We start from the raw sequence: 23607 nt of genomic DNA, 5'->3' as shown, positions 1-23607 counted from the left end.
TAAGGCTGAGAACTTCGCCCCGCCTTGCCTGCCAAGACTAGGATCATGAAATGCTGACAAGGAAGACAAGGAAGACAAGGAAGATACACTGCCTGAATGACAGAAGCTTCTGAGACTATCTTTTTAACACATCCCTCTTGTCAGTCACTGACAGAGAAGAGTGACCTTTGCATGTGATTTACAAAGAGTAAATAAGTGTTGACCCTTTTCCAGTGTCACAGTCACAGGCGAAGGATAACGCTAGTTACCGCCTTAAGACTTACTCATCGCGGGGGCCTAATCGTCGACACAGCACTCCGAGCCTCCGTCACCAATCTACACACCTACAAATCCCTTTCACAACTTCATCAACTTCCGTACTCATACAACTACACTCATCACACAAATCCATATCTACCGTCAATATGCGTTCCAAGTTCAAGGACGAGCACCCTTTCGAGAAGCGCAAGGCTGAAGCTGAGCGTATCCGACAGAAATATGCAGATCGTATTCCTGTAAGTCATTAGACATCCTTCCAAGGCTCCTGTTCTTGACAAGACAGTATTCTGACATAGCTGTCTGCGTCTAGGTAATCTGCGAGAAAGTGGAGAAATCGGACATCGCTACCATCGACAAGAAGAAATACCTTGTCCCCGCCGACCTCACCGTTGGTCAATTCGTCTATGTCATCCGCAAGCGCATCAAGCTCTCGCCTGAGAAAGCCATCTTCATCTTCGTCGATGAGGTCCTGCCACCCACTGCTGCGCTCATGAGCTCCATCTACGAGGAGCACAAAGTATGTACCGCCTATGGTCCTGAAAGTGTTGAGGGCAAGTCGGATGGCTAACATGCTTCTAGGATGAGGATGGCTTCTTGTACATCACCTACTCTGGCGAGAACACGTTCGGTTCAGACGCCTAGACGATGGACCTTCAAAGATGCGCTTGCAACGGCGGATGAGGAGCCACGGGCGTTCGGGATAGTCGGTCGGATGGACATGTGATTCAATGCGAATTGTGCGTGCTTGATGAAAGGAGGATAGATATTGGACTTTTGCTAAAAGAAGATCACTACTGCTCTGGAAAGTGATGGACAAGGAACAGGCGAAGTGCTACCAATATTGCTCTCAAGACTGTCCTTGAAAGTTGGACGGACAGCTGTCATACTTGTTGGCTAGGACTCAACTGCTCTTGCAATAACTCTTCCAACCATGCGTCTCTGATATTAGCCCAAAACGAAGGCTGCATTGCAGATCATGCGTGACTGTTCCAACGCTGCCATTCTCCATAAATCGTCTCCCTTTGATATGCAAAAGTAGATGCTTCCATAGAACGCCCCAACCCAGCTTGCGGGAATTATAAATCACAGTGAAAACAATGTGCTTCCGAGTAGTTGAATTAAAGCTGTTGAGCTAAGCCTGGAATTTCTGCTCGTATGTCCACTTTGCAACTTTTAGCTTCTCCAACGACCATTGTCCAGCACTCGAGACACAAATTTGACCACTTCAACCTCTTCGAAGCCCATCCCTTCACCTGTCCATCTCCAGCAATGGCTACTACCTTCCCACGTTACAGTTACATCATCTCGAGGTACGTTCTTAGAGATTATCGTTCTATTTCTTCCCAAGGCCATGAACTATCAGCATTAGCATCTCTTACAGCCATGATTTTCTCTTGAGACGCCGCTTCTACACTTCTTATCTAAATTTAATGATTCTTTTGCGCTTTCCCTCACAATTCTCTCTCCTATGCGTTTCCTTTCCCTGACAATCTTCACCCGGGCTTACCAACATCGTTTCAGGACACTCGACCCTCTCTTCGCCCTATTCATAGGCTTTTCGGCTGCTGGCATGCGTATTCGCAGGGAAGAAAACGAGAAGCGGCTAGGCATGGCTACTACATCTATCGCCGGTTCGACAGTCCAAATGCCCAACCAGAAGCCAGAGACTGGAAGTCAAAATGGACCTGGAGGAGAGGTCGGCTATGCTGAAATAGCCAGTACAGGATGGGGGAGGATCAAGAGGAGCATCTCGGAAGCGGTGCAGTGGTGAAAATAGGGAGTAACGTTGAGAGCTACGAGAGACAGGGCTGGGATCACGCAGTCAAGAACGAGGAATATCATTCACTGTTATCTGAGGTGGCAGTAAAGGAAGCTGAGAGTACGCCGAGAAGCAACAAGTGCCTTCCCTTCAGCCCTCGCAACATACTGTATAGGTTCCAAGATCCCTCCAGTGGGCTTCTGCGGTAACGACGGCGGCTTCGGGAGCTCTGGCGGACCCTAAAATCCAGAGCGTCCTTCTTATGTCTAAGAGACGTTGAAAGGAAAATGAACGAGAGATCTCAGCACGAAATAATTTTCCCGCAATCTGGATTCAACATGTGGTTGAAAGCGAGGAGAAAGCGCAACATCCATGAGAAACCTTCAGATCCAGAGGTGAAAGTCGCGAAGTTTTTGAGAGAATCTGTAATACGAGGCTCTCATGAATACTACAAGGAATTTTTATGACATTTTGTCAGCTATCTCATCAAAAGGTGAGAGCGACCGAAATGGTCATCCCGACACCTATAGACGCCGACATTGTCCGAATATCGCCCGGCTCCGGCATCGATTTCCCGACCTGATTATCACTTCCTGTAAATACCAGTCTACCAACCCCTCATCTTCAAGAATCCAAGCTCTTCCCCGTCTCTAGCAGGTTTTGCATTTTCATAAACATCCTGCAACTTCGTTAGCAGTGCAAGACTCCCTGAGATTCCCTGAGAATTTGTTGTCTGACCCATCCTGGGACCGCCGGTCTCTGGATTTACCATGGGTGGAACGGTACACATGGATCCATCAATCTGGTCGAAGACCCCGGAAGATATCATATTCCTCATCATCGAAGCATCGGATCGTGCGACCCAGATCAGTTGGTCATCTACTCGTCGAGTGTTCTACAAGTACTCGTGCCCCAGGGTATGGTCTCACTTGGACATTTCTCCTTGTGACATTGATGGAAATGCAGGCAGCCCCGAGCTGTGATGGTGGCCCGGTCTGACAGAATGTGGTGGGAACATCCACTTCATGGCAAAGCACGCTGCCAGGGAGAACAAGCTTGCACGCATAGGCTCATACATCGAGTCTCTCCTTGTCGACGTTAGAGGCGATCTTACGCACGCCTTGCGCAACTAGCCATCAGCATCACAATTATCTTTGGGGATTGCAATACCAATATTGCTTCCTCTCTTGCCGAATCTTACCAGCTGTGTCTTTGATGGAGCTTTGTACCGGGAAACGCTGAGCCAACTTGTTCAGATATATACTTTGAAACGCCTAGAACTTCGTGCTGATGACTGGTATCTTCAGCAAGGATGTTCTTACTTTGACGAGTCTCGCAGCTGAGTTTGGCGTCATTGGTCTGACTTGGCCTTGGATTTCAGGGTCCTGGCGAAGCTCAAAAGCCTCCAGAGCCTCAAAATAGGACGCTTGTAGCACCACGAAGCGCGAGGTCTGGTGGAGGGAGTCTTCAGACTACGACTAAATCAATCTCAAGATCCCCTCCAGTCCTTGGGTGAACGATGAAGATCCTCGGCACTATCTCGCTGGCGGTAAAACGTACGATTCGCCACTGATGTTCTCCTTCCATTCTCTGATTCGCCGTCACGGTCCAAGCCGCTTGCGTAGGGGTTTGGCGTCCACCTTCGAGACGCTCATCCTACGAGACCGTGTCCATCTCTTTGGAAAGCCTACGAAGCAGATACATCTCCGCGCCGCGTGCAGGAACTGCCGGTCGTTACGTCGAACCGAGTTAACACATCCAACGCGTGAACAAGCATGCGAGTTCTTCTTAACGTTTGAATGGCAACCGGTTGAAGAGCGTTTCGGAAAGACCAAGCTGGCTAGTCTTAAGGTCCCTGATCAGTCCCTCGGGAAAATATGCGACGGGATCACAGACTTTCGACACATGCCTTCGCCCGGTATATGGAAGTTCGCCTTCGTCAGAGATCCTGAGGACGTTCTAGAAAGCGCGAAAAGTTACGAACAAAGAAGATCGGAGGATTCCGCTCAATTTAGGGCCACGGTCAGTGACGGCGACGGGAAGCTCAATCAGGAGTTCCGGACCATCAAGCCAGAGAAGCTGACATGAAGTTGGGAGGGGTACGGTAGATACGGGTGATCTACAGACATGTGGAGTGACAGATGCCGATTTGTGCAACAAACAGCAAGATAACAGAAAAATCCGAATCCTCCAGTAATGAATCATTGAAATCCTCGCATCAAATATTCTAAGACGCAAGCGCTATGCACCGCCTTCGTCGAAACGAGTCTCCGTTTGGCATGACAGTTTTCGACCCATCGCTAACGCTATAGACATAAAACCTACAGACCACACTCCAGAATTCAAGATTGCCGGATACTCTTACACGTCATACCCTCTAGATGCTTTGTTATGGTGGGAACAGTTATTTGGGCCCCGGGCATCTTGCTCTTACACAGTATGTGCCCGAAACCTCAAGTAGCTTGGTAAGGCATGTAGCTTCAAATCTCTACATATTGTAGCTACGGCAATTGAATCCGGACTTACCTATGAAGGAAGACTGGAGTATCTACTCGTGTTCAAGCCATTTTTAAAGGTAATCCAGCTCATTGGGAAGAAGCTTGCTCCGAAGAGAAAAATGGTCGCTCGAAGGACCCCAACTATTCGACCTGGCTTTACTTTGAGTTATAAGAGGCTTTTCTGATTCTTTTCCGTGCCTGCCTGAAGTCTTGACTTTTTAGTTACTCATTGTGTATTTTCTATTTAAGAGCACAACATGAGACCCAATTCTTATCATTTTCTCGGGCACCAGTTTCCAATACTCCCCTTTCTGACCTCGTCATCTCTTTGTCCATCCTCTCACGGCAGTTTGCGAACCTCTATCATTCGATCCTTTCACTAGGCTATCATCTGACTACTACTCTTTCAAATACAACTCTATGAATCCTTTCACTAAGCCATCAATCGTCCGCACTCGTGACTGCAAGGCTTTCCTTGTAACTACTGCCCACCGAGTTGATCTTCGCTATAAAACTTCGAGCGGCAAACATGGCATTCCCGCTCCAGTCAACGCCTTTTGCGAGACATTGCGGCGATGCAGGTTGACCCTTCTCCAAACATTACGTTACACAACACGGACGATAGCTTAACGCAAGCCTGCCTGATCCTGTCACCGGCGGGGCAAGACTCGCTGCACTTGACGCTAACCTTTCCAGAATATCCACTTCGGGCGTCTACAGTGACCATACAGTCAGACACCCACCATCCGAACGTGTTCGGAATCTTCATCTGCGCCTCCATCGTTAACACGATCGAAGGTTACATACCGGCGTACACATTGAAGAGTATCGCCATCCAGTCGCTAAGTTTTTTCAGCAGTGAGACTTTGGAGCAGGACTATGGTGGGGATACCGGATTGGGTTGGGGGATTTTGAGGGCTCGGGCTTTGTGTCAGAGACGAAGGATACTGTTAAGCCCCCCCGTTCCAGGCATGCATCATTCGGGCTGAGAGGCGTTGGAATGGCGGAACATTGTCCCATACCTTTTTTCATGAGCGGGGGCGGTTTAGATGGGGACGGCCCGGAATTAGATGGATTGTTTGAGGATTTTTAGTGAGGGATGAGTAGTTTTGAGGTCATGTTTGTGCACTTCTTTTGGGTTGGATAAATCTTGATATGGTCAGGTGACTTTGGGTCAGGTTCGTATTTTCACGTTGTAGACCTCGTCATGCGTGCTTGCGTTTTTTTGGGTGGAGTTCACGGCATGTGCTATCTATGGCAGGGCCTCCTTCGCTTGCAATTCTGCTGCGAAGACCTGGCAACCATCGGGGTCAAGGGGCTTACTTCGAAGGTCCTCTGCCACTTCTCGTTTCTTATCCATTGTCCACCTGAGTCGCGGGGAATACGGATCTCTGAAGTCATCACCGATCACAACCGTCACGTGCTGTAAAGGCAGTATTTGCATGCTGGACAAAGGTCCCAAGACGTTTCGCTGGGAATCGGCCATGGTAGGAGAAGGGCTCAAGAGATCCTCGTTATACTGGTCAAATGTGGCATGAAGTATCTGAGTTCGTTCCTCTGCGTCGAATGAAGGCCCTCAATAAATCTTGTCATCGGCGTGCCATGATCGAACGAAAAGGTGTTGGTGGTCCAAAGTAGTATGTTTCCTTCTTCATACGTCTGTCGACATGCCCCGAGGATCGATAGATTGAGCATCCATTTATGCCGCTCTGCCGTAGTCTCGAGTTTGGACAAGCATATCTGCTCTTCGTCAAAATATCGTTCGTCCTCCATGACCCGGGACTGGCAGTGGAAGTGACGCGCTCTAAGTGTAACGCTAGGGATTTCGGCAGAGTCATTGGAAGGGATGCGAGTCTGGGCGGTCATGAATCCCTCGTAGGCTTCATTCTCAGAGGTGGTGGCCGTGCAGACGGTGTGACGGAATCTTCCACTTGCAGGGAGGTACCACTCTTTCCGTTGTTCATAGTACCGAAGATGTATCAATTTATGCCCGACAGTGAGGGAGAAGATCTTCTCTCTGATTTCACCCGGAAGCTTCAGAAGTGGGGATGTCGAACAGTTGAAGAGATGAGAGCATGAGAAATAACCTGGCGCCAGGCCGGCCCGACTAGCCCGCCCGAGTCCGTCCCGCGATGAAGCCCGGAAGATGAGCAACGGCATATCGTACCGTAAATTATGCGATTCGATTACTTTACTTTACAGCCACCTCACTCACCTTCGCCATCATTTTGCCACGATTCATCTACTTTAGATGCTTGCCGCGAGGAAGTCCCTGATACTACGGAGTCTGGTGGGAGGCATTCCTCCACTCTCAAAGAAATATCAGATACTAGAATGGTCGCATTTTGCAAGGTGAGTTGCCGGTGCATCTTCCAGGCTTGTGTTCCTCTTTTCCAATCATACTTGTATACCCCGCAGTTAACTTCGCATACCGGTAGACGAGAAGCATGTCCTTACTTCAGATCACCTCCTACTAGAGGTCTCTCAAGCTATCAGAATTATCCCTTTTGTTGCGCGCGACTCATCTCCTCCTAAGCCCCTCAAATTCTGGTTACGACAGACATTCCTTCGTCTACATGCGTCTCCCGTTTTGTCTCACTCATCGGGGTAACAGCTGCGGGAATAGTTTATGCTGCAGTACTAGACTTTCTATCTGATGGATGGAGACCAGACCTTGGAGGCGTCCCTCGCCTGGCCAATGAGTGTGCTAAGGAAATAGACTAGGCAGTGCCATGTTTGACTCCGTCACTACCAACACTGACTTGCGGCGGCAGCAGCCTTCGAGGATCGCAATTACCTAACACGAGCCATCTGCGTTACAGAAGTGCCTTGTAGAAGTGTCAGTCAGCAAAATCGAATATCAACATGCCACGAGGCCTTACCAGCAGATATTGAATTCCCCTGGAGGATCAAGGCTGCCACCTGTCAAGGCCTGAAAAGCTCCCTCGCTCAAGTCTAGCAGTAGGAAATGTAAGCACATTCCTGACTGTTAGAGAGAGAATACGAATACCGAGATGATTTTCGTCACATGAGGGGCAAGTATCTTGGACCGTAGCCACGACCACTTTTCCCTGTCCATTGTTGTCGTCACCGCCTCCCTGGTTCGTAATTTGGATTTTACGGCCACAGTATGGTCCTGGCGACTCGTTGTCTTGCCAGTAATTGGACAAAGCGATGATATATGCACTATCCTAAGAACAGGAAGCGCACATCAGCAAGATCCTTTTGCGAGTAGTATGAGAATGGCAGACACACCGGATTGGTTTGGCCACAGGATCCCGCGTTTCCTCCCTGAGTATAGTATGTGGCATCGCCACAGTGACTGTACAAACAATGTGTCAGAATGCTGAGATGGAATATTTTGACTCAACTCACGTCACACGGCGCTCTAGAGATGCATCCTCGCCGCTCGCAGCAGGTACAGCAAAGCTCTGAGCCGCCAGGTACAAGCCGACGAAGGTGTAACTGAGCAACATTGTGGAAGATTTGTCCTGCCAATTGACTTGTGGGTATCCCTGAACTAGATAGGGTTCTCCGTTGAATTGTTGAGGAAGAAGGTTTGGGTGCGTAAACCTCGCCCTTATATGTCTGACTAGCCAGACTCAGCACAATGATTCCATGTGGTCATCCACGATGGTCACAGCCTTGATTACTGCAAGCGGTGAGGGATTTATGCAGAGGTCTTCAAAGAGCCATCGACACGTCTCCGATATTGGCCGACCAAGAGCCTGCAGCGATCATAACAGTGTATGAGATGGCGATCATACGCCTCGTTAGGAAAGAAAATGAAAAAAAGCCTGACCCATAGCAGTGGACGCGAAATTTGCGCACCACATTTCTTCTGGAAGAATGCACGTGGTTGACACGCCATAAAATCGCCGTATGTACAGGGCGCTGACTATTGCATGATGCATACCCCTTCTCCCTTCTAAACGGTAAGATTTACCTTGCGCGAATTTCTCCGAGCGATTCCGAGCACATCATCAACAAGTCTAGAACTTTGGTCCTGTCAGCAATATCCGGAAACATCACCCCAAGCCAGCGTCTCGCTCAAGTTGTGTATTCCGTTTCTCGACTGAAGCCCGTGTCGCTTCTCCTCCGCAGCCTGCTCTCCTCTGCGCCGTCATCTTTTAGCTCCGGCTTCCAGCCTCAAGCCCAAATGTACAAGTTGCGCACCAGGAATCAGGAACGTGTCTTGGTTCCATGCGATGGAGGTCGTTCTCTCTCTGAACACTTCCCTAATTATCCTCCTCGCAGAAACGATCCTTGCCTTCTTCACCGCTTCTTTACCTGTCGGAGCCTGATGAATGCCTGTGAGGCGTTAGACTAGTCGCGATGCTGGGATTCAGAACAGTCCAGTCGTCTGCAAGCCTTGCACGTCCCACCGTCTCATCCGATAGCCCCTGAGACTTGGAAGGGGGATGGGTGTCGTGTTGAGGGCGGTTGTCAACCAAAGTCTGCCCCGAACACAGAACTCTACCAAATCAAATACGGCCTTGTAAGCGCAAACAAGCAAGCAAGCAAGGCTCGAAGTTGATCACGGAAAACGGTTTGAAAGACGGCTGGGCACATGCCTGTTCCTTTCGTTCCCAAAGCTATACCGTGACGACGATTGATACTTTTCCGGGGGAAGCGGCCATTCGGATTATCCCATCTGATTGATGAAGCAATTGGATGATAAAGACGGTGCGAAACGAATGAGACAAGCTCCGCCTTTGCTTTGCCGTATATCATTTTTAGCAAAAGGGGCCACTTGAACAAGCGAGTTGAGTGAATTGCATAGCAAGGGAAGATTGGTCAAGTGGCACGGGACGAGCTTACTGTTCTACATACTCCAGTTTTCAAGACGTGCGCTAGGTGGAGTGACTGTTAAAGTAAGAGTATGTAGCATAAGTCATGCATAGAGGGCCATCCGAACTTTAATTTTTCTAAGTCCTACAGTGGAGAAATCAATGATTCTCCGCAAAGTTCTATAGGGCTACCACTGTAGGACTTAGAAAAAATTAAAGTTCGGATGGCCCTCTATGCATGACTTCTGCTACATACTCTTACCTTAGCTAGGGAGTTCTTTCATGATAGGAGTGTAAGGACGGGAATGAGCTTGCTTTCGGATGGATGTTTGTGCGAGGATGATTCATTCAGGCAGGTACTGTTAGTTTTATAGAATTATGAGCGTGTGAACTGCCTGCCGTATTGCGGAAGAAGCTGCTTGGGAAGGCACTGAATGAGATACGGTCAAAAGTCATGCATGCACGATATATGGGAGAAGAAGTATGAAATATCCAGGACCCCGAAGATGAAAACATGAATCTAAATGGGTATAATGCCGCTCGGCCAAGAACGCCAAACATCTCTCATATCCCAATAGAGAGCGACAGAACTCCACCGCTATGCAAAACAGTACTCCACCTCCAAGCCCCGCCACTCCCCGCTGGACGAGACTACCGTACAAGACCCCCAACCCCCTCCATCGCCTTCCTCTGCCTACCCAGCCAGCTCTTCGGAGCTTCTGTTCTCCGTTGCAAGATGACGTTGTTCATCTGCAACCGGCCTGCGAGATCGTGATACGCGGACGCAATGAGCTTGATCTCACGCTCGAGGTTTTGCGTATATGAGCGTTCAGCGGACGTGGGAACATTCTGAGAGGGGGTACTATGATCAGTAAAGTGTGATATTCCGCCGACGAGAAGAGGACTGAATATGGAGAAGCTCGTGATGAATACCCGATGACTGACCTTCGTTGCTGGTAGTTTATTGGCGTCTTCCACGTTGTTTTGCGCTGAGGCGTTGGTCTGCTCGAGACGGGCCTCAAGGTCTTTGACAAGGGCATCTTGTTTTTCGATGTGCTGTTGCCAAGTTTTGTCAGCATCAGCCGCCGCGGAAATCCAACATCGAGAGTCCTCTGGAGAAGCGGGACGAGGAGGTTGAGGAAAGGCGTGAGGAGGCGAGTGAAGATAAGCGCGATGAGGAGGAGTGAGAGTGCGGTGATGACGGTTGCTGGGGATGAGAAACAGGCTGGAAAGCGACGTCTGAGAGAGCGGCCTCTTTGCATACCTTCTGGGCCTTTGCCAGCCGTTCTCTGCTTTCCTCGATCTTGCTTGCGTATATTTTGATGCCCTTACTTTCGTCAATTGAACCGAGTGTCCCAGCCTGCCGCAGGAGGTCGGTCGATTCTTGGAGGGTTTGGCTGTCGGCGTCGGCCTTCATGTCACTTTCAGCCTTCGCCATGACAGCTTCATGAGAGTCGTGCCAGGCGGCATTGCGCTCCTCCGTTAGGTCAACGAACATATCATGTAGTCGATTGTGTCGATTTCGTAAAGCATCATGCTCGCTCTGGAGTTGCGTCATTGCTAGCGAGTTTTGCATCCTTACCTCTTCGATAACTTGAAGTTTCGGTTTGTCCATGAGTTCTCCTTCAAAGAGTTCAATGGTCAGATCTGTCAACATGCAATGATTCTCGAAGGACGACATACGATCACTCTCTGCTGCCTCGAGGACCTTTTGTGCTGCTGACAGCTTTTCTTCGAGATGGGCGCACTGCTTCTGCTGAGCCTTGATTTGTTCGCGCATCCTTTTGAATGTCTCCGTGCTTTTAACATCGTAAGCCACAAGATCAACAAGTGGGACGGCGGATACAGACCCCTCGATCGAATGGCCCTGCCTGACTTCTGTGAGAGAAGACTGGAGGACAGACATCTCTTGGCGAACTTCGAAACCTTGTTTGTATTGGTCGGCTGAGTCTTCTCGGGCACTGTCAAGCTGCCCTTGAAGCATGGCGAGCTTAGTATCTCTGTCACTCGCATCACTCTTCAACTGCCGGACCAGCTTTTCGAGCTCGGTAATCCGGATTTTCCTGCTACTCATCAGTACTCGTGTCCACAGTAGAACAGTACTGGCAACTTGCATTTGCTGTTCGTGGTTCAAGGCTTCGGCGAGTTCGGAATCGAGCGTATGATCCACTGACGAATGGCGTTCCGGGCCTCCAAATCTCTCCTCCAAGTCTGTTATCCTGTCTTGCGACTGCGCCAGAGCGTCCCGCAGCGACTTCGAGTCGTGATGGAGCCTATTTATTTCGCCAAGATATGCCTGTTTTGTCTCCCTTAGTTCAGTATTGTCCCTCTCACTCCGAGAGAGCGTCTGGCTGATTTCGCGATTCTCTTGTTGAAGCTTCACATTGCCCCTGCGGAGATCCCCAGCCTCTTCAAGCCTAGAACGAGCTTCATTGAGCTCTTTGCGCAGAGAGTCGCGCTCTTTCTCAAGATTTTGACTGGCTTGGACCTTCTGTTTGTACTTTTCACCCGCATTTGCTTTCCTTGTCTGATGCTCCAATTCCACTTTCTGCACGTCGAAGTCATCTTGAAGATTTTGTAATCTGTCGTCGGCCGCATCAAGCTTCTTTATCTTTCGTTGCATCTCTGCCTCTTTTGATCGAGATTCATTGATCTGGGTTTCTTGGCGACCAATGACTTCTTCTTGTTGTGAGATCTTGGTCTCCAATTCCTTCACTGACCGCTGCTCCCTCTCGTTGTGCGTTGCGGTGAACTTCTTCAGCTGCTTATCGATCTCGGTATTTTCCTTCCGAATAGCGTCGTAACTCTCTGAAAGCCGATTGTATGCATCATCTGTTTGTTCCTTTGCTTCCTTCAAGTCCTTGACCTCAGCTTCGCAGCGATCCAGCTGTGATTTGAGCTCGGCGAGATGTTGCTCGAGCCGCAATTCCCGATCAATAACCCGAGCTGATGAGAGATTAGAGCCGCTGTTCGAACTTCTTCGGCCGGAACCCATGTCGCTATTTTCGTCCACTTCTTCATCCTCAGCTTGGTCCATCGTCTCTTGCCAAAGTCTCAGAATGACTTGCGGAGTGGGGTCTGGCAAAATTCGGAGTTTTTGGAAGATGGCTTCATTTGGAGGAGTGATGACCACCTGGAGGACTAGCTGCAGGAACTGTACCCAGAGGTTAGTCATTGTGGCTGTTGTCCACGACCGTGGTAAACGCACTTTGGCAATAGAAGTGCTTGACTCATCGACAGCCATATCCCTCAACTCATCGTCGGTAAAGATAGTGAAAGTTGCGTCATGTTCGTCTAGGTGTGACGCTATCTTCCTGTATACGTGCTGCACTGCTTCATCTCAGCCTTCATGCTTCGAGTGGCTTCACATTCAGAGTGACTTACAATTCTGCTGCCGTGCATAGGCGGATTGTTTCTTACTTGGCAATTCTCCTGTAAATGCCTCCGCATGTATTTCGCCTAAAACAGCCTTGATCAGCATGCATTTCGTTTACTGCATGGGGTAGTACTTACGGAGCATCTCCCAAAGAGCCTGTCCATCATTCATCTCGCTTAGCGAATTCACATGATTGGTGAGGGGGAAAGAGTTGACCTAGACATGTATGTCAACATTGTGGCAGCCTTGGCAGGTTGGGGAAAGCGCGACTTACCCAGACGACCAGCGCCGCCTCGGTTCCGTGGGGAAGAGTTCCATTCGTTGCCATGGCGTAGTCTGTGTGGTCTCGTTTTCAGGTAGGTATGAGAAAAGTAGAAAGGAAAGCTATGGAGCATTTTGGCGGGGCGCTGTGAGCATAGGGCATGAACGAGGATTGCGGAGTGGCCTGGGGAGACGCGATGTTCAACAAAGCACCAAAGGCACCCTTGTCTGTCGGGCTTTGAAAGCTCCGTTAGCGTGCCAGGTACTTGACAAAGCCACTTCTTCATGAGCTTTTAAGGCCGATTGTTTTTGAATACAACACATTGTTTGGCTTTGAAGATACTGTTGTTCTTCTGTGAAAGGAGCGTAAGACGGTGATTCAAATTCTCCTAAAATTTTGCCAGAATGCAGTACTATCCGATAACCTCCCGGATCTAATGTAACAAATCTACCTCCACCCCCTATTATCATACTATCAGGGCATTTACGAGGTAATCATAACTGGCAGGACTTGAAGGATAGTCGTACGTGTGTTCAATGTCGCATAGACATTAAGGGGAGAAGTTTTGATAGAGAGATTAATAGTAATAGTGGTATTTCCCCAAGGACTAAGGGGGGTGCAGTGTATATAAAGTCTTCTTATGTCGCAAAGGGCACTATGTAAAGCGATTTCATGATAGGGTAGTTGCTATGTAGTCTCTAGACTAGATACAAGCCATTCATAGTAGATTATATGGTGGGAGTGGAGTAGTGGTGGAGATGGTACGAGGGGTAGTAGGAAAAATGGATTTGTTACATGTGGGAGGTTATCGGATACTACGAGACTCGCCAGCCACTATCGACAGGACCAAAAGGACCAAGGTTGGCTTAAAAAGGACTCTGTATAGGGTATCAAATCTCTGTTTTTTACGAAGCGTGCTGATGGCTTCTAGCTGTCAAAACCCCCCAAGCCTTCAGTGAGTATTCTGGGACCAAGCGCACCCTTTTCGCTCTGTGAGAAATGCTCGGACAGCTCCCGTATTCCAGCCTGACTGTATTGATACATAGATGCTTATGACAAGCCGTAAGATGTTATCCGCGTCCTAAAACATCCTCTATACGAGTAGCTCGAGGACTGACGATGGGACACCGGACATCCTGTCTATCCGCTCCATAGAAGCCAAACCCTCAGACAGCCTCATAAGCCTTGGTCTTGTATCGTCACAGTCTTGTCTTCTTCAATAGTCGGCGCATACTTCTGGGACAACGTATGAATGGTATCGAGAGCTGGTGCAGAAGCCTTGACAACGAAACCTCTGCAGACGCAGTCAGCATGCATGTTCCATTATCTCTCAAGGCAGGTGTTCTTACTTGATGAGCTCGTATTCGTGTAGGATTTGGCCCCCAGCAGCCATTATGGTATGCTTGTAGTCGTCGATGTCGGACTGTGGAGCATCTTTTGGATATGTGATGAGGTACTGCTGCTGTGGTGCCAGTCCGTTAACGCCCAGGGCCAAGAGCGCAAGAAGAACTTGAATCTTCATAATCGAAAGCTGGACCCCGGAGTGAAAAGGACAGGACTGAGAATTAGACTTGAGAGTGATAGATGATGTAGTGAAGCAAGAACAAAGACAAATGTCGCCTGCCTCATGAGGCTGTCTCGCTGCCGAGGCTGCCAAGAACATTTTGCGCTAAGCCTTACCCGATCTGTGACTAAGCGGCTATTTTCGTTCTTGAATGGACACCTCACTTGGCTTGTCAGACTTCTGTTACTTATTTACCACCACCATCACCACGATCCTTTCTACCTGATCCATCCAATACAACACCTCCCAGATAGGTCGCTCACTACCAGCTTACCATCACACCATACCACCCATATCTTCAAAGGTTCGTTCTTGCTTAAGGCTTCAATCTTGGAGAAGGGGGAAGGACAGGCGGGTGTTGGAGACTGAGGAAAAATACTGGCGGTGGAACGCAATTTGTGTTTGCGGATACCAGGCATTCATGCTTGGTATTGAACATAGCTAGCAGTGACTTCAAAAACATCAGTGCCTCTGTCTTTTCAAGAGCATCGTATTGAGGTTGTGGTCTGCCTATTGTCGCAAGGGAAAAGCAATCATCAATAGCGCTTCGTGCAACGACCATTCCCTAAAAAACCACTCTTATCCAGCCAGCAGACATCCGTTTCCTTTCTGCGTCTTCCTCTAACCATACCAGCTCCTGTACCTTTGCAACCGTCAAAGCCCATCATGTCTGTTGGACTTCCTTCCGATGAAGTCGCTGAAGACTACAAAAACTCCCTCGAAGATCTGACTATCAACTCGAGATATGAGATCAGCAATCTAACTGTCATTGCAAAAGAGAACACAGAGCATGCTATGGCAATATCAAGGGTGTTGGAGAATCACATCAAGAGTGTAAGTATTTATACCTCTTCCGAAGAGTATTGTGATGGCAAGGAGTCGGGAATATCTTATCGATGACCATGCGAAGATGTTAGTAAGAAGAACCTAACATCTCTGTAGACTCCTCCAGACCGCAAGCTACCAGCACTTTACGTCCTAGATTCTGTGGTTAAAAATGTTGGAACGCCCTACACGCTATTCCTTGGTCGTAATCTGTACACGATCTTCATGAATGCCTACAGCTTGGTTAACAATCAGGTACGCCGCAAGCTTGATGAAATGCTCAAGACATGGAAAGAGCCAGTGCCTGGGTCACTGGATCCAAGGCCTGTATTTCCAGCTGAAACTATCCGACCTATTGAGAATGCATTGATTAAAGCTCGCACTGCCGCCGTCCAGGCGCAACAACAGCAACAGTCTAGGGCCCAACAGGAGATGATGGCTCGCGGTCGACCAATGGCAACACCGAATCCACAGTGGCGCAATACCCCTACACCACCTCAAGCCCGCAGTCCTTACTACCCTCCGCCACAGCAAATGTACGGTCAGCAGAATATACCTAACGGTAACTATCAGGTAAATCAGATCTTTACTCGCTTTACTCTGCGCGCGTACCTACTGACTCGGGAAGGCACGTTCGCAGTATCCTCAGACTGCCATTTACCCTGCCCCACAGCCAACTACGACCAATTATCAGCAACCTTACCCACAGCCACCAGCGTATCCCCAGTACCAACATCCTCCGAACAACTCAGATCCCATACATCAAGACGTCGAAAAACTCATCAGTGCCGCACGATCTGAATTCTCGAGCAATGTCAACGACGACTCGCTGCGAATACGTCTGCAGGCTTTGCTAGCTCTGCAGGGTGCTTTGAAGTCGCAGACCCTTACACCCCAAGAATTTCAAGCCGCTCGGAATGAGGTCGCCCGGCTCTTCGCTGAGGTCTATGGAGCCTCTGGACCAGCGGCTTCGGCGCTTCCTCGTGCTTCGGTTTCGACTCCCTACGTACCTCCACAACAAATTTCCCCGCAGCAACGACCCGCACAGGTACCGGCACCGCAAAATCCGGACATTCAGTCCTTGCTATCGTCGAAGAACTTGGCCGATATCATTGCGAAGGCTCAGCAAGCGCCAGCGACTCCGCCAATCTCCCAGGCACCGTTCTCCCAAGCGCAACCAGCCCCACACAACTCGTCCACACCGTCTTCGTCGGCCAATCTAGGTGATATGCTGGCATCTCTCAAAGCCAAAGGTATCTTCTCTGGTACCTCAAGCACACCAGTCAATGGCTCCCATGGATATGCACCTCCGCCATCTGTCACGCAAACCCCACCAATTATACCTGGAGGCTTCCCACGTCCGGCATTGATTAACGATGTTGAGGTTATATCGACATCGTTGAAGCGGTAGGTTTGATCATCTTCTGTCCACCCATTTCTACTAACATTTGTAAGACCCCGGATCCACCAGGTCTCAACGTTATACGAAGCTCGACCGAATCAATGCTCAACATGCGGTAGACGATTCCTCGCTACAGCAGAGGGTAAAGAGAAGAAGGCCCGTCATTTGGATTGGCATTTCCGAACGAACCAACGCCTAGCCGACTCTGCCAAGCGGGGCCAGAATCGAAGCTGGTACGTTGATGAATTGGTAAGTCATTCCACTGTCTATCTCTCCATACTCTTCCACTAAAAAAATCTAGGAATGGATTAAATCTCGTGACAATCCTGAGGATGCTCCACTTACAGATGCCTCCTCCGATGCCACAAGAGCTGCACTTGCTGCATCTCTCGCTGCAGCCGATCCTAAGAACAAGCACATCCCTGTACCATCCGACCCAGCTCTTGCCAATCAGCCATGTCCTATCTGCCAAGAGAAGTTCGATATGGTATGGAATGACGAAGTCCAGGACTTTGTATGGATGGATGCGATGAAAATTGGGACTAGAATTTATCATGCCAGCTGCCATTCTGAGGTGAAGAAAGAAGGCGGCACTACACCTCTGAGAACGAGCACGCCGGATAGTGTATTGGGGAAGAGGAAGGCGGTTAGTACTGAAACATTGTTGACTTGAAAAGGTCAAGAATTGACCAGTCTCTAGGTCGGTGATTATAACGCAGGCAATGCAAAAGCGGTCAAGGCATGATGTTCGTAAGCGGTATTTGTGCATTTTGTGTTCTCACGTCTCCTCTTCTTCGGCATACTCGAGCGATCTTTTCTGCGCACCTCTTTCAACCATGCCTCTTGCATGCATAGAGGTTTTGAAGTATCTTCCATTCTATCTTCGGCATCATTACACGCTCTTCTCCCATTAGGTTGTTGGGCTTTAGATGGGTGCTTGCCGAATCCCATGCTGCAGAACACAATGAACATTTGATCTAAACACATTCACTCTCACGCATGACTTTTCTGTGCCTCAAATTCCTATACACCACGGACCTGCAGGATATTCGATACTCGTACACCCGAGTGCCGAAGATCAATGTCGCCTGGTGTCGCGTGTTTCTCGCATTTAGCCTAATATGCCTGCAGCCAGTGACGTACGACCCCGCATGGGCTTTCCCCACGAAATGACAATGTCGTTTATGAAATCTTGAGGCCTCTGTACGAACTTCATCTCAACAACTGTCCTTCATATATACTCAAAACACCTACAAAATTCGCCAGCACGGTCAATCATCATGTCGTCGCCTCACACTATCCGTTGGGGAATCCTAGGTATGTTCCACTCCCTACAGCTTTACCATGCAATGGTCCTGCTGCGTAACCTTCGACACCAGAGCTGACTTGAGACGCAGCAACCGGAGGCATCGCCGAGAGTGAGCTCATTTCACCTTACTACCCCCTCAATGGCCCACGTCTAACCAACACTCACGGTCTTAGAATTCGCCAAAGATCTAATGATTGACCCCTCCACCCGCTCCGTCTCCGATATAAAACACACCGTCACTGCCGCCGCCTCCTCATCGTCCTCTTCCCGCGCCAAACAGTTCCTCGAATCCTGCAAATGCCCCGCCTCCGCCTCTGCTTACGGCTCCTACCAAGAACTCGTCAAGGATCCAAACGTCGACATAATCTACGTCGCCACCCCGCATTCACATCATTACCAAAACACCATGCTGTGCCTCCTAGCAGGCAAACACGTACTGTGCGAGAAGGCGTTCACTGTCAATGCGGCGCAGGCGAAGAAATTGGTTGAGACGGCTAAGAAGAAGAAGCTGTTCTTGATGGAAGCGGTTTGGACGAGGTTTTTCCCATTAAGCATTCAGATTAGGAAAATGATTGAGGATGGAGAGTTGGGGGCTGTGCATAGGGTCATTGCGGATTTGAGCTTTGGTCAGGACGTGGAGAATACGTGGGGCGCGGATGGCGCGAAGCATAGGATGGTGAACCCAGATTTGGCGGGTGGTGCTATGCTTGATCGTAAGTCGCTCCCTCTAGCCATCGGTTCCTGCCCCCATCACCAAGGATGGTCTTGGGTAAACTAACACCATGGGCTGACTAGTGGGCGTCTACCCGCTAACGTGGTGCTTCCAAACCCTCTACCACACCGTCCCCGCCTCCGACCGCAAAGCCCCCTCCGTCCTCGCAGCCGTCGAAAAGTACAGCACCGGCGCCGACGAAAAAACCTCCATCCTGCTGACCTTCCCCTCTGCCCCCGGCGGCAAACATACCGCTCACGGCATCGCCCTTACAAACTTCCGCGTCGCGACATTGCCTGATGGATTCAATACGGCCAAACCTGCTATTCGGATCCAAGGGACGAAGGGAGAGATTCAGGTCGATGGGCCGGCGTTCAGACCCACGCACTATAGGTTCATTCCCGCGGAGGACGATCTGGATCCGCAGGTTGTCAAGAAGGGGAGTAATGAGAAGGTGAGGGAGGTGGAGTGTGAGATTCCGGGACAGGGCATGTTTTGGGAGGCGGATGAGTGTGGTAGATGTATTAGGGATGTGAGTGAAACATTCCCCCCCTTTTCGTGCCACGGTTTGGTCGGGAGACATGTTTTGCGGGCATCTGTGCACGAGGAGAGACGCTGACATCGACTTTTCCTTTTCGTAGGGGAAGTTGGAAAGTGCGGGAATGGGATGGGAGGAGAGTGTCGTGATCATGGAGACGATGGATCAGGTCAGGAAACAGGGAGGGGTCACGTACCCGGAGAAGATCGAGACGACGGAGTATCCAGTCTCCTTGTGAGTGGGAAGAGCGCAGGATGTGGACACCAAAAGCTCGAGCGACGACTGCTCGCTTGTACATAGATTTCCGAATGAATCATATTGTACATCAAAAGCCTCCCACCGCGAAGAGCGTGGTCTTTCCTCTATGCCGCGCTATTTTTTAATGATCATGAATCCCTAGCCACTCGGACCCGGACTACCGCTTCTTATCACCCTTCCCCTTCCCATCCTTCTCCTGCTCCTTCAACTCCCCATCAACCCCATTGACCCCGTTGACCTCATCGCCCGCTTTCTTCCCATCCTTGTCCTTGTCCTTCCCCTCCTCTTCTTTCTTCGCATCTTTCTCTTCCTGCTGCTGCCGGTTCTGGATCTTATTCTCTATCAGGTCGTGGAACGCCGTGATCGCTCGTATCAGGCTGGACAGGTATATCGCCATCAGCTGATCATTCGTCTTCACAGACATGGCGCGCGCCAGTTCCGTATCGCCCTCTTTCCCCGCCCCTCCTTCCTGGCCTCCACTTATCGTCTCCGAGGGCGTGGCGGTCGGGTTCGACAGGTTCGGGAGCAGGTTGAAGACGTCTTGGAGATTCCCCAGTATGGCGTGGTTGACGGGCAGTTCCTTGTCGATCACCTTCTGCAGGTATTGGCCGATGTCGCGGAGCCGGAGGTGCAGGCCTTGCAGGGATTGCAGTTGCGACGTTATGCGGGTGGAGAGGGTGCCGACGGCCACGTCGCGGATGTCGCGGAGGAGGTGCTCGACGCCGATTTCTTCGGCTTCTTCGGCTTCGATTATCGAGGGGGTGTGCATGAAGGTCTTGCTCGTTGTCGTGCCGTCCTGTTTACCACCCCTTCCTGTCAGCGGCGGCTTCAAACCCAAGAGAGGAGAGGTGGGAGAGGGCAGATTTACGTCTTTGATCTCCTCGACGGCAAAGTAGGCGTCTGTGGGCACACCGACTTCCTTCGGTTGCACATCTATGATGACGAGCAGTGGATTGGGCGTGTAGCGTTTAAACAGCTCGTTGATCTCGAGATCCGACGCTCGTAGTTTTGGGCCAGAATGGTACCATCCTATCAGCTTTTCCCGCGCGTTGACTTTCTTGAACATGTCGTTCATGCCCTCCACGTAGTTATGGTCCAGGAACCATACCGAGGGATCTTTTTCGTCTTCTTCAAAGGGAACTGCGTTTCCTCAAATCAGCACAGGCCTTGTAGGTACAAGGGAGGCGTAAGAAAGAATCACCGGCAAAGCTGTTTGATACTCTCACGTTCTTGCCATCGTTCTGCCCCAGTAGCACGCCTACCACTCGCTTTCGTAGACCTTTGCCTGAGCGGCCGAAATGATCTGCGGCTGAGAGGAGGACGAGGGGGGCGACGGATACGGTTCGTGAGACGAGAGAGAGGGTTTCGGCTGTGGTGGCAGGCATCACGGAGGCGAGAGGTGGTGTGGGGTGTAGGTGGTGTTTGTTGAAGAAATGAGCTTCAAGCTCTCGGAGCACGCTAGGTTGAGATATCACGCTAGTCTTGTTTAGGACCGTAAGGCACGTGATAATGCAGGGCCGCTTCTAAAGCGATGACAGTCTTGGCTGTTGGTATGACAGCAATTCGTGCAGATCCTCTGCATTAGTTTGGAGAATGGAAAGGTCTACTACCTGTAACCTGGGCTAAGGGTATCTACAACGAAGACTGCTTGAGTGTCATCCAGAGACTCTTGCCTCGGGCTAATTACCGAATCATACCCCGAAACTATGAATCCTTACCGAATCATACCCCTAATTACTGAATCATACCCCTACACCAAAATTTGGGGTATGATTCGGTAAGGATTAATTGCTTGGGGTATGATTCGGTAATTTACCAAACTTGCTGTGTAGACTATTGGGGGTGAAGACTGTGTGTAAGAGTTACAGACTGGGTGTAGACAGGCTGGGGGGTCAAATTTAGCCGACTGGTAGCAGCAGCCCCCACGGGGGCCCTACGACGGTCCTACGGGGGCCCTATTTAGGTCTAAATAGGGGTGTCTGGCTGTCAAGCGCAAAAAAAGCCTAGTCCCGGGGGTGTCTGCGCTTGACAGCCAGACACCCCTATTTGAACCTAAATATCCCGGGGGTGTTTGCGCTTGACAGCCAGACACCCCTATTTGGACCTAAATAGTGTCAGCGTGTCTAGTTCCTTCTATGCATGCGTCCTTCCTACATCCTTCCATGCATATTCCATCATTGTTCCTTTCATGTAGCTAGCCATAGATAGCAGTGCTTTGTTCTCCATCAGCTACATAATAGCTGATGGCCCCTCCACTGAATCTACATGCATTCTACATCATCACCGTTGTGCCTCGCTGAGAAATAGGGCCCCCGTAGGGCCGTCGCAGGGCCCCTGTGGGGGCTGCTGCTAACACCCACTCGGCTTTCGTCTGATGTATTTAAGCTGGTAGGTCACCCATTGAATACGGTCGGAGATATTTCCTCTTTTCTATGGTCGGATGGCCCAGGTCGCGAATTTTCTCCTTTGCGATTTTTATCATGAATGGCAAATTACCGAATCATACCCCAAGTAATGGCAAATTACTGAATCATACCCCTAGGGGTATGATTCAGTAATTAGGGTATGATTCGGTAAGGATTCATAGTTTCGGGGTATGAATTAGTAATTAGCCCCTCTTGCCTCAATAAGCATCCGTGTGTTGGCTCGAGAGTCAAGACAAATAGGACTACTCCGACTCCGAGGTCACATGAAGGGCAGTCCGCCATCAAATTCTACAGCAAGAGGATTTGCCCTGAATCTTCGCAACCCTAACATTTATATAGCAACACTCATAAGACTTATAAGGTAACCGTACCACCATTTTAGATAGAGGAAACTATACCTCCCCCAAAAGCTCTGCTGCCTAGTATACTTAAGACTGCAGAAGCTTTGCACCCAATTGCCGCGTCCTACACCGACGTCCCTTCAGCTGTCGTAGCAGCTTAGAAATTCTAAGCCTGGCGTTTCTCCTTGACGAGCGTCTCTGCTCAAGAAGAACAACGTACCGAGCCACATCGCTCGGCGTACAGAACCTTTTCAAAGTTGCTATTGTTGCATCCTCCCTGCCAAAGGGATTGGGATCTGGATTAGCGCCGGCACCAACCATTACATCTATGAGTTCAGCCCAGTCACCACTTCCACCCTTTGACTCCGGTTCAACGAGCTGGATAACATAGAGGAGTTTGCTCCACGGCGTGGTACCGGCTTGTTCTTGGTTCGGAGATGCACTGTAGTGTAAGAGCAATCGTACCATGTCTGGACTGGGGAAATTGTCATGCATTGCGAGATGTAGAGGCGGTCGTCCATAGACATTCTTGATGTATCTAGGATCGCTCTCGAGTTTTTCCTTAACGTACACGGTAAGGCCGGCAAAAATGGCTTTCCCCAACATCCACCCTCGTTGATCTAAGCAGTCAAGTCTGAACGCCTTACGGTATTCAAATACAAGTCCAGTTGGTGGGCTGTTGGGACGGAATTTCTTTCTGGTAAGAATGACACGTTCAATTCCATCCAGGATGGAAGATTCTGTATGACCACGAGATTTCTCAATCTCATGTACAGGATGCAAGACCTCGTTTATTAATATGTCCAAGGTCCTTGTAAGGTCAGGGAGTAGATGAGATCGGTGATCGACCATGTCAAGGGCTCTCATGCCATGATTTGGCATCAAGCTAGCAATGAGCTTGATCTGAGCCAAGAGAGCTCTGCATAGATAAGCTCTGACATCGAACGGACGTTGCATCCTGCAAGTCAGCAGGTCTTGCACCTTCTGTCCGAGCAGAAAGTCCCTCCCCGTTCTGTGCATGAAGTCTACTCTATTTTTGAAGATCGTGTTTATGTGCTTCTCGCAGAAAGCCTCGATCGGACCTGCACATCTAGCATTTAGCCGCCTCCCCGTTAGGTTGCATCGATCAACAATTTATGGTCCACTCCAAGGCTGTATTTCCAGGTTCTCGGCGTAGGCTTCATCTGCCTCGTCCAGATAAGAATATAGCAGCACGGGGAGGGTCGTCCAGAGAACGCTACGGCGATATGAAGGGTCTGGGCCATCTGTTCGTGATAGACGTCCTCAAT

At 49.8% G+C, this 23607-nt stretch overlaps 10 protein-coding genes across 10 annotated transcripts; 5 read left to right on the top strand and 5 right to left on the bottom strand.

The window, feature by feature from the left end:
* Positions 1-404: 404 nt before the first annotated feature.
* On the top strand, positions 405-900 carry HO133_003592 (uncharacterized protein; the record flags this gene model as incomplete). Its single annotated transcript, XM_037294514.1, has 3 exons — positions 405-494; positions 569-775; positions 838-900. 3 exons carry the CDS (start codon positions 405-407, stop codon positions 898-900), a joined length of 360 nt encoding a protein of 119 aa, XP_037149202.1.
* A 627-nt stretch (positions 901-1527) lies between these two features.
* HO133_003591 (uncharacterized protein) lies at positions 1528-2029 on the top strand (the record flags this gene model as incomplete). The annotated part of the gene is made up of 2 exons (XM_037294513.1): positions 1528-1568; positions 1780-2029. 2 exons carry the CDS (start codon positions 1528-1530, stop codon positions 2027-2029), a joined length of 291 nt encoding a protein of 96 aa, XP_037149201.1.
* Positions 2030-2787: 758 nt separating this feature from the next.
* HO133_003590 (uncharacterized protein) lies at positions 2788-4105 on the top strand (the record flags this gene model as incomplete). The annotated part of the gene is made up of 2 exons (XM_037294512.1): positions 2788-2934; positions 3512-4105. 2 exons carry the CDS (start codon positions 2788-2790, stop codon positions 4103-4105), a joined length of 741 nt encoding a protein of 246 aa, XP_037149200.1.
* Positions 4106-7312: 3207 nt separating this feature from the next.
* On the bottom strand, positions 7313-7991 carry HO133_003589 (uncharacterized protein; the record flags this gene model as incomplete). Its single annotated transcript, XM_037294511.1, has 5 exons — positions 7313-7343; positions 7398-7470; positions 7526-7706; positions 7771-7837; positions 7891-7991. The coding sequence occupies 5 exons, from the start codon at positions 7989-7991 to the stop codon at positions 7313-7315; spliced, it is 453 nt and encodes a 150-aa protein (XP_037149199.1).
* Positions 7992-9956: 1965 nt separating this feature from the next.
* HO133_003588 (uncharacterized protein) lies at positions 9957-13009 on the bottom strand (the record flags this gene model as incomplete). Its single annotated transcript, XM_037294510.1, has 8 exons — positions 9957-10361; positions 10570-10928; positions 10989-11104; positions 11156-12459; positions 12514-12635; positions 12690-12764; positions 12819-12897; positions 12956-13009. 8 exons carry the CDS (start codon positions 13007-13009, stop codon positions 9957-9959), a joined length of 2514 nt encoding a protein of 837 aa, XP_037149198.1.
* Positions 13010-14119: 1110 nt separating this feature from the next.
* Positions 14120-14465, bottom strand: HO133_003587 (uncharacterized protein; the record flags this gene model as incomplete). The annotated part of the gene is made up of 2 exons (XM_037294509.1): positions 14120-14237; positions 14293-14465. The coding sequence occupies 2 exons, from the start codon at positions 14463-14465 to the stop codon at positions 14120-14122; spliced, it is 291 nt and encodes a 96-aa protein (XP_037149197.1).
* A 708-nt stretch (positions 14466-15173) lies between these two features.
* On the top strand, positions 15174-17479 carry HO133_003586 (uncharacterized protein; the record flags this gene model as incomplete). Its single annotated transcript, XM_037294508.1, has 6 exons — positions 15174-15341; positions 15450-15905; positions 15961-16739; positions 16788-16983; positions 17036-17380; positions 17435-17479. The coding sequence occupies 6 exons, from the start codon at positions 15174-15176 to the stop codon at positions 17477-17479; spliced, it is 1989 nt and encodes a 662-aa protein (XP_037149196.1).
* A 535-nt stretch (positions 17480-18014) lies between these two features.
* On the top strand, positions 18015-19531 carry HO133_003585 (uncharacterized protein; the record flags this gene model as incomplete). Its single annotated transcript, XM_037294507.1, has 5 exons — positions 18015-18051; positions 18132-18152; positions 18217-18756; positions 18839-19287; positions 19397-19531. 5 exons carry the CDS (start codon positions 18015-18017, stop codon positions 19529-19531), a joined length of 1182 nt encoding a protein of 393 aa, XP_037149195.1.
* A 177-nt stretch (positions 19532-19708) lies between these two features.
* Positions 19709-20936, bottom strand: HO133_003584 (uncharacterized protein; the record flags this gene model as incomplete). The annotated part of the gene is made up of 3 exons (XM_037294506.1): positions 19709-20347; positions 20420-20691; positions 20753-20936. The coding sequence occupies 3 exons, from the start codon at positions 20934-20936 to the stop codon at positions 19709-19711; spliced, it is 1095 nt and encodes a 364-aa protein (XP_037149194.1).
* Positions 20937-22405: 1469 nt separating this feature from the next.
* Positions 22406-23275, bottom strand: HO133_003583 (uncharacterized protein; the record flags this gene model as incomplete). The annotated part of the gene is made up of 2 exons (XM_037294505.1): positions 22406-22442; positions 22539-23275. 2 exons carry the CDS (start codon positions 23273-23275, stop codon positions 22406-22408), a joined length of 774 nt encoding a protein of 257 aa, XP_037149193.1.
* Positions 23276-23607: the final 332 nt, after the last annotated feature.

Source organism: Letharia lupina (genome assembly GCF_014066315.1).
Source record: "Letharia lupina isolate WasteWater1 chromosome Unknown contig_18, whole genome shotgun sequence".
In the NCBI taxonomy this organism is placed as follows: domain Eukaryota; kingdom Fungi; phylum Ascomycota; class Lecanoromycetes; order Lecanorales; family Parmeliaceae; genus Letharia; species Letharia lupina.
Note: the sequence above shows the minus strand (reverse complement) of the source record. Positions and strands in the feature narration are given on the sequence as shown.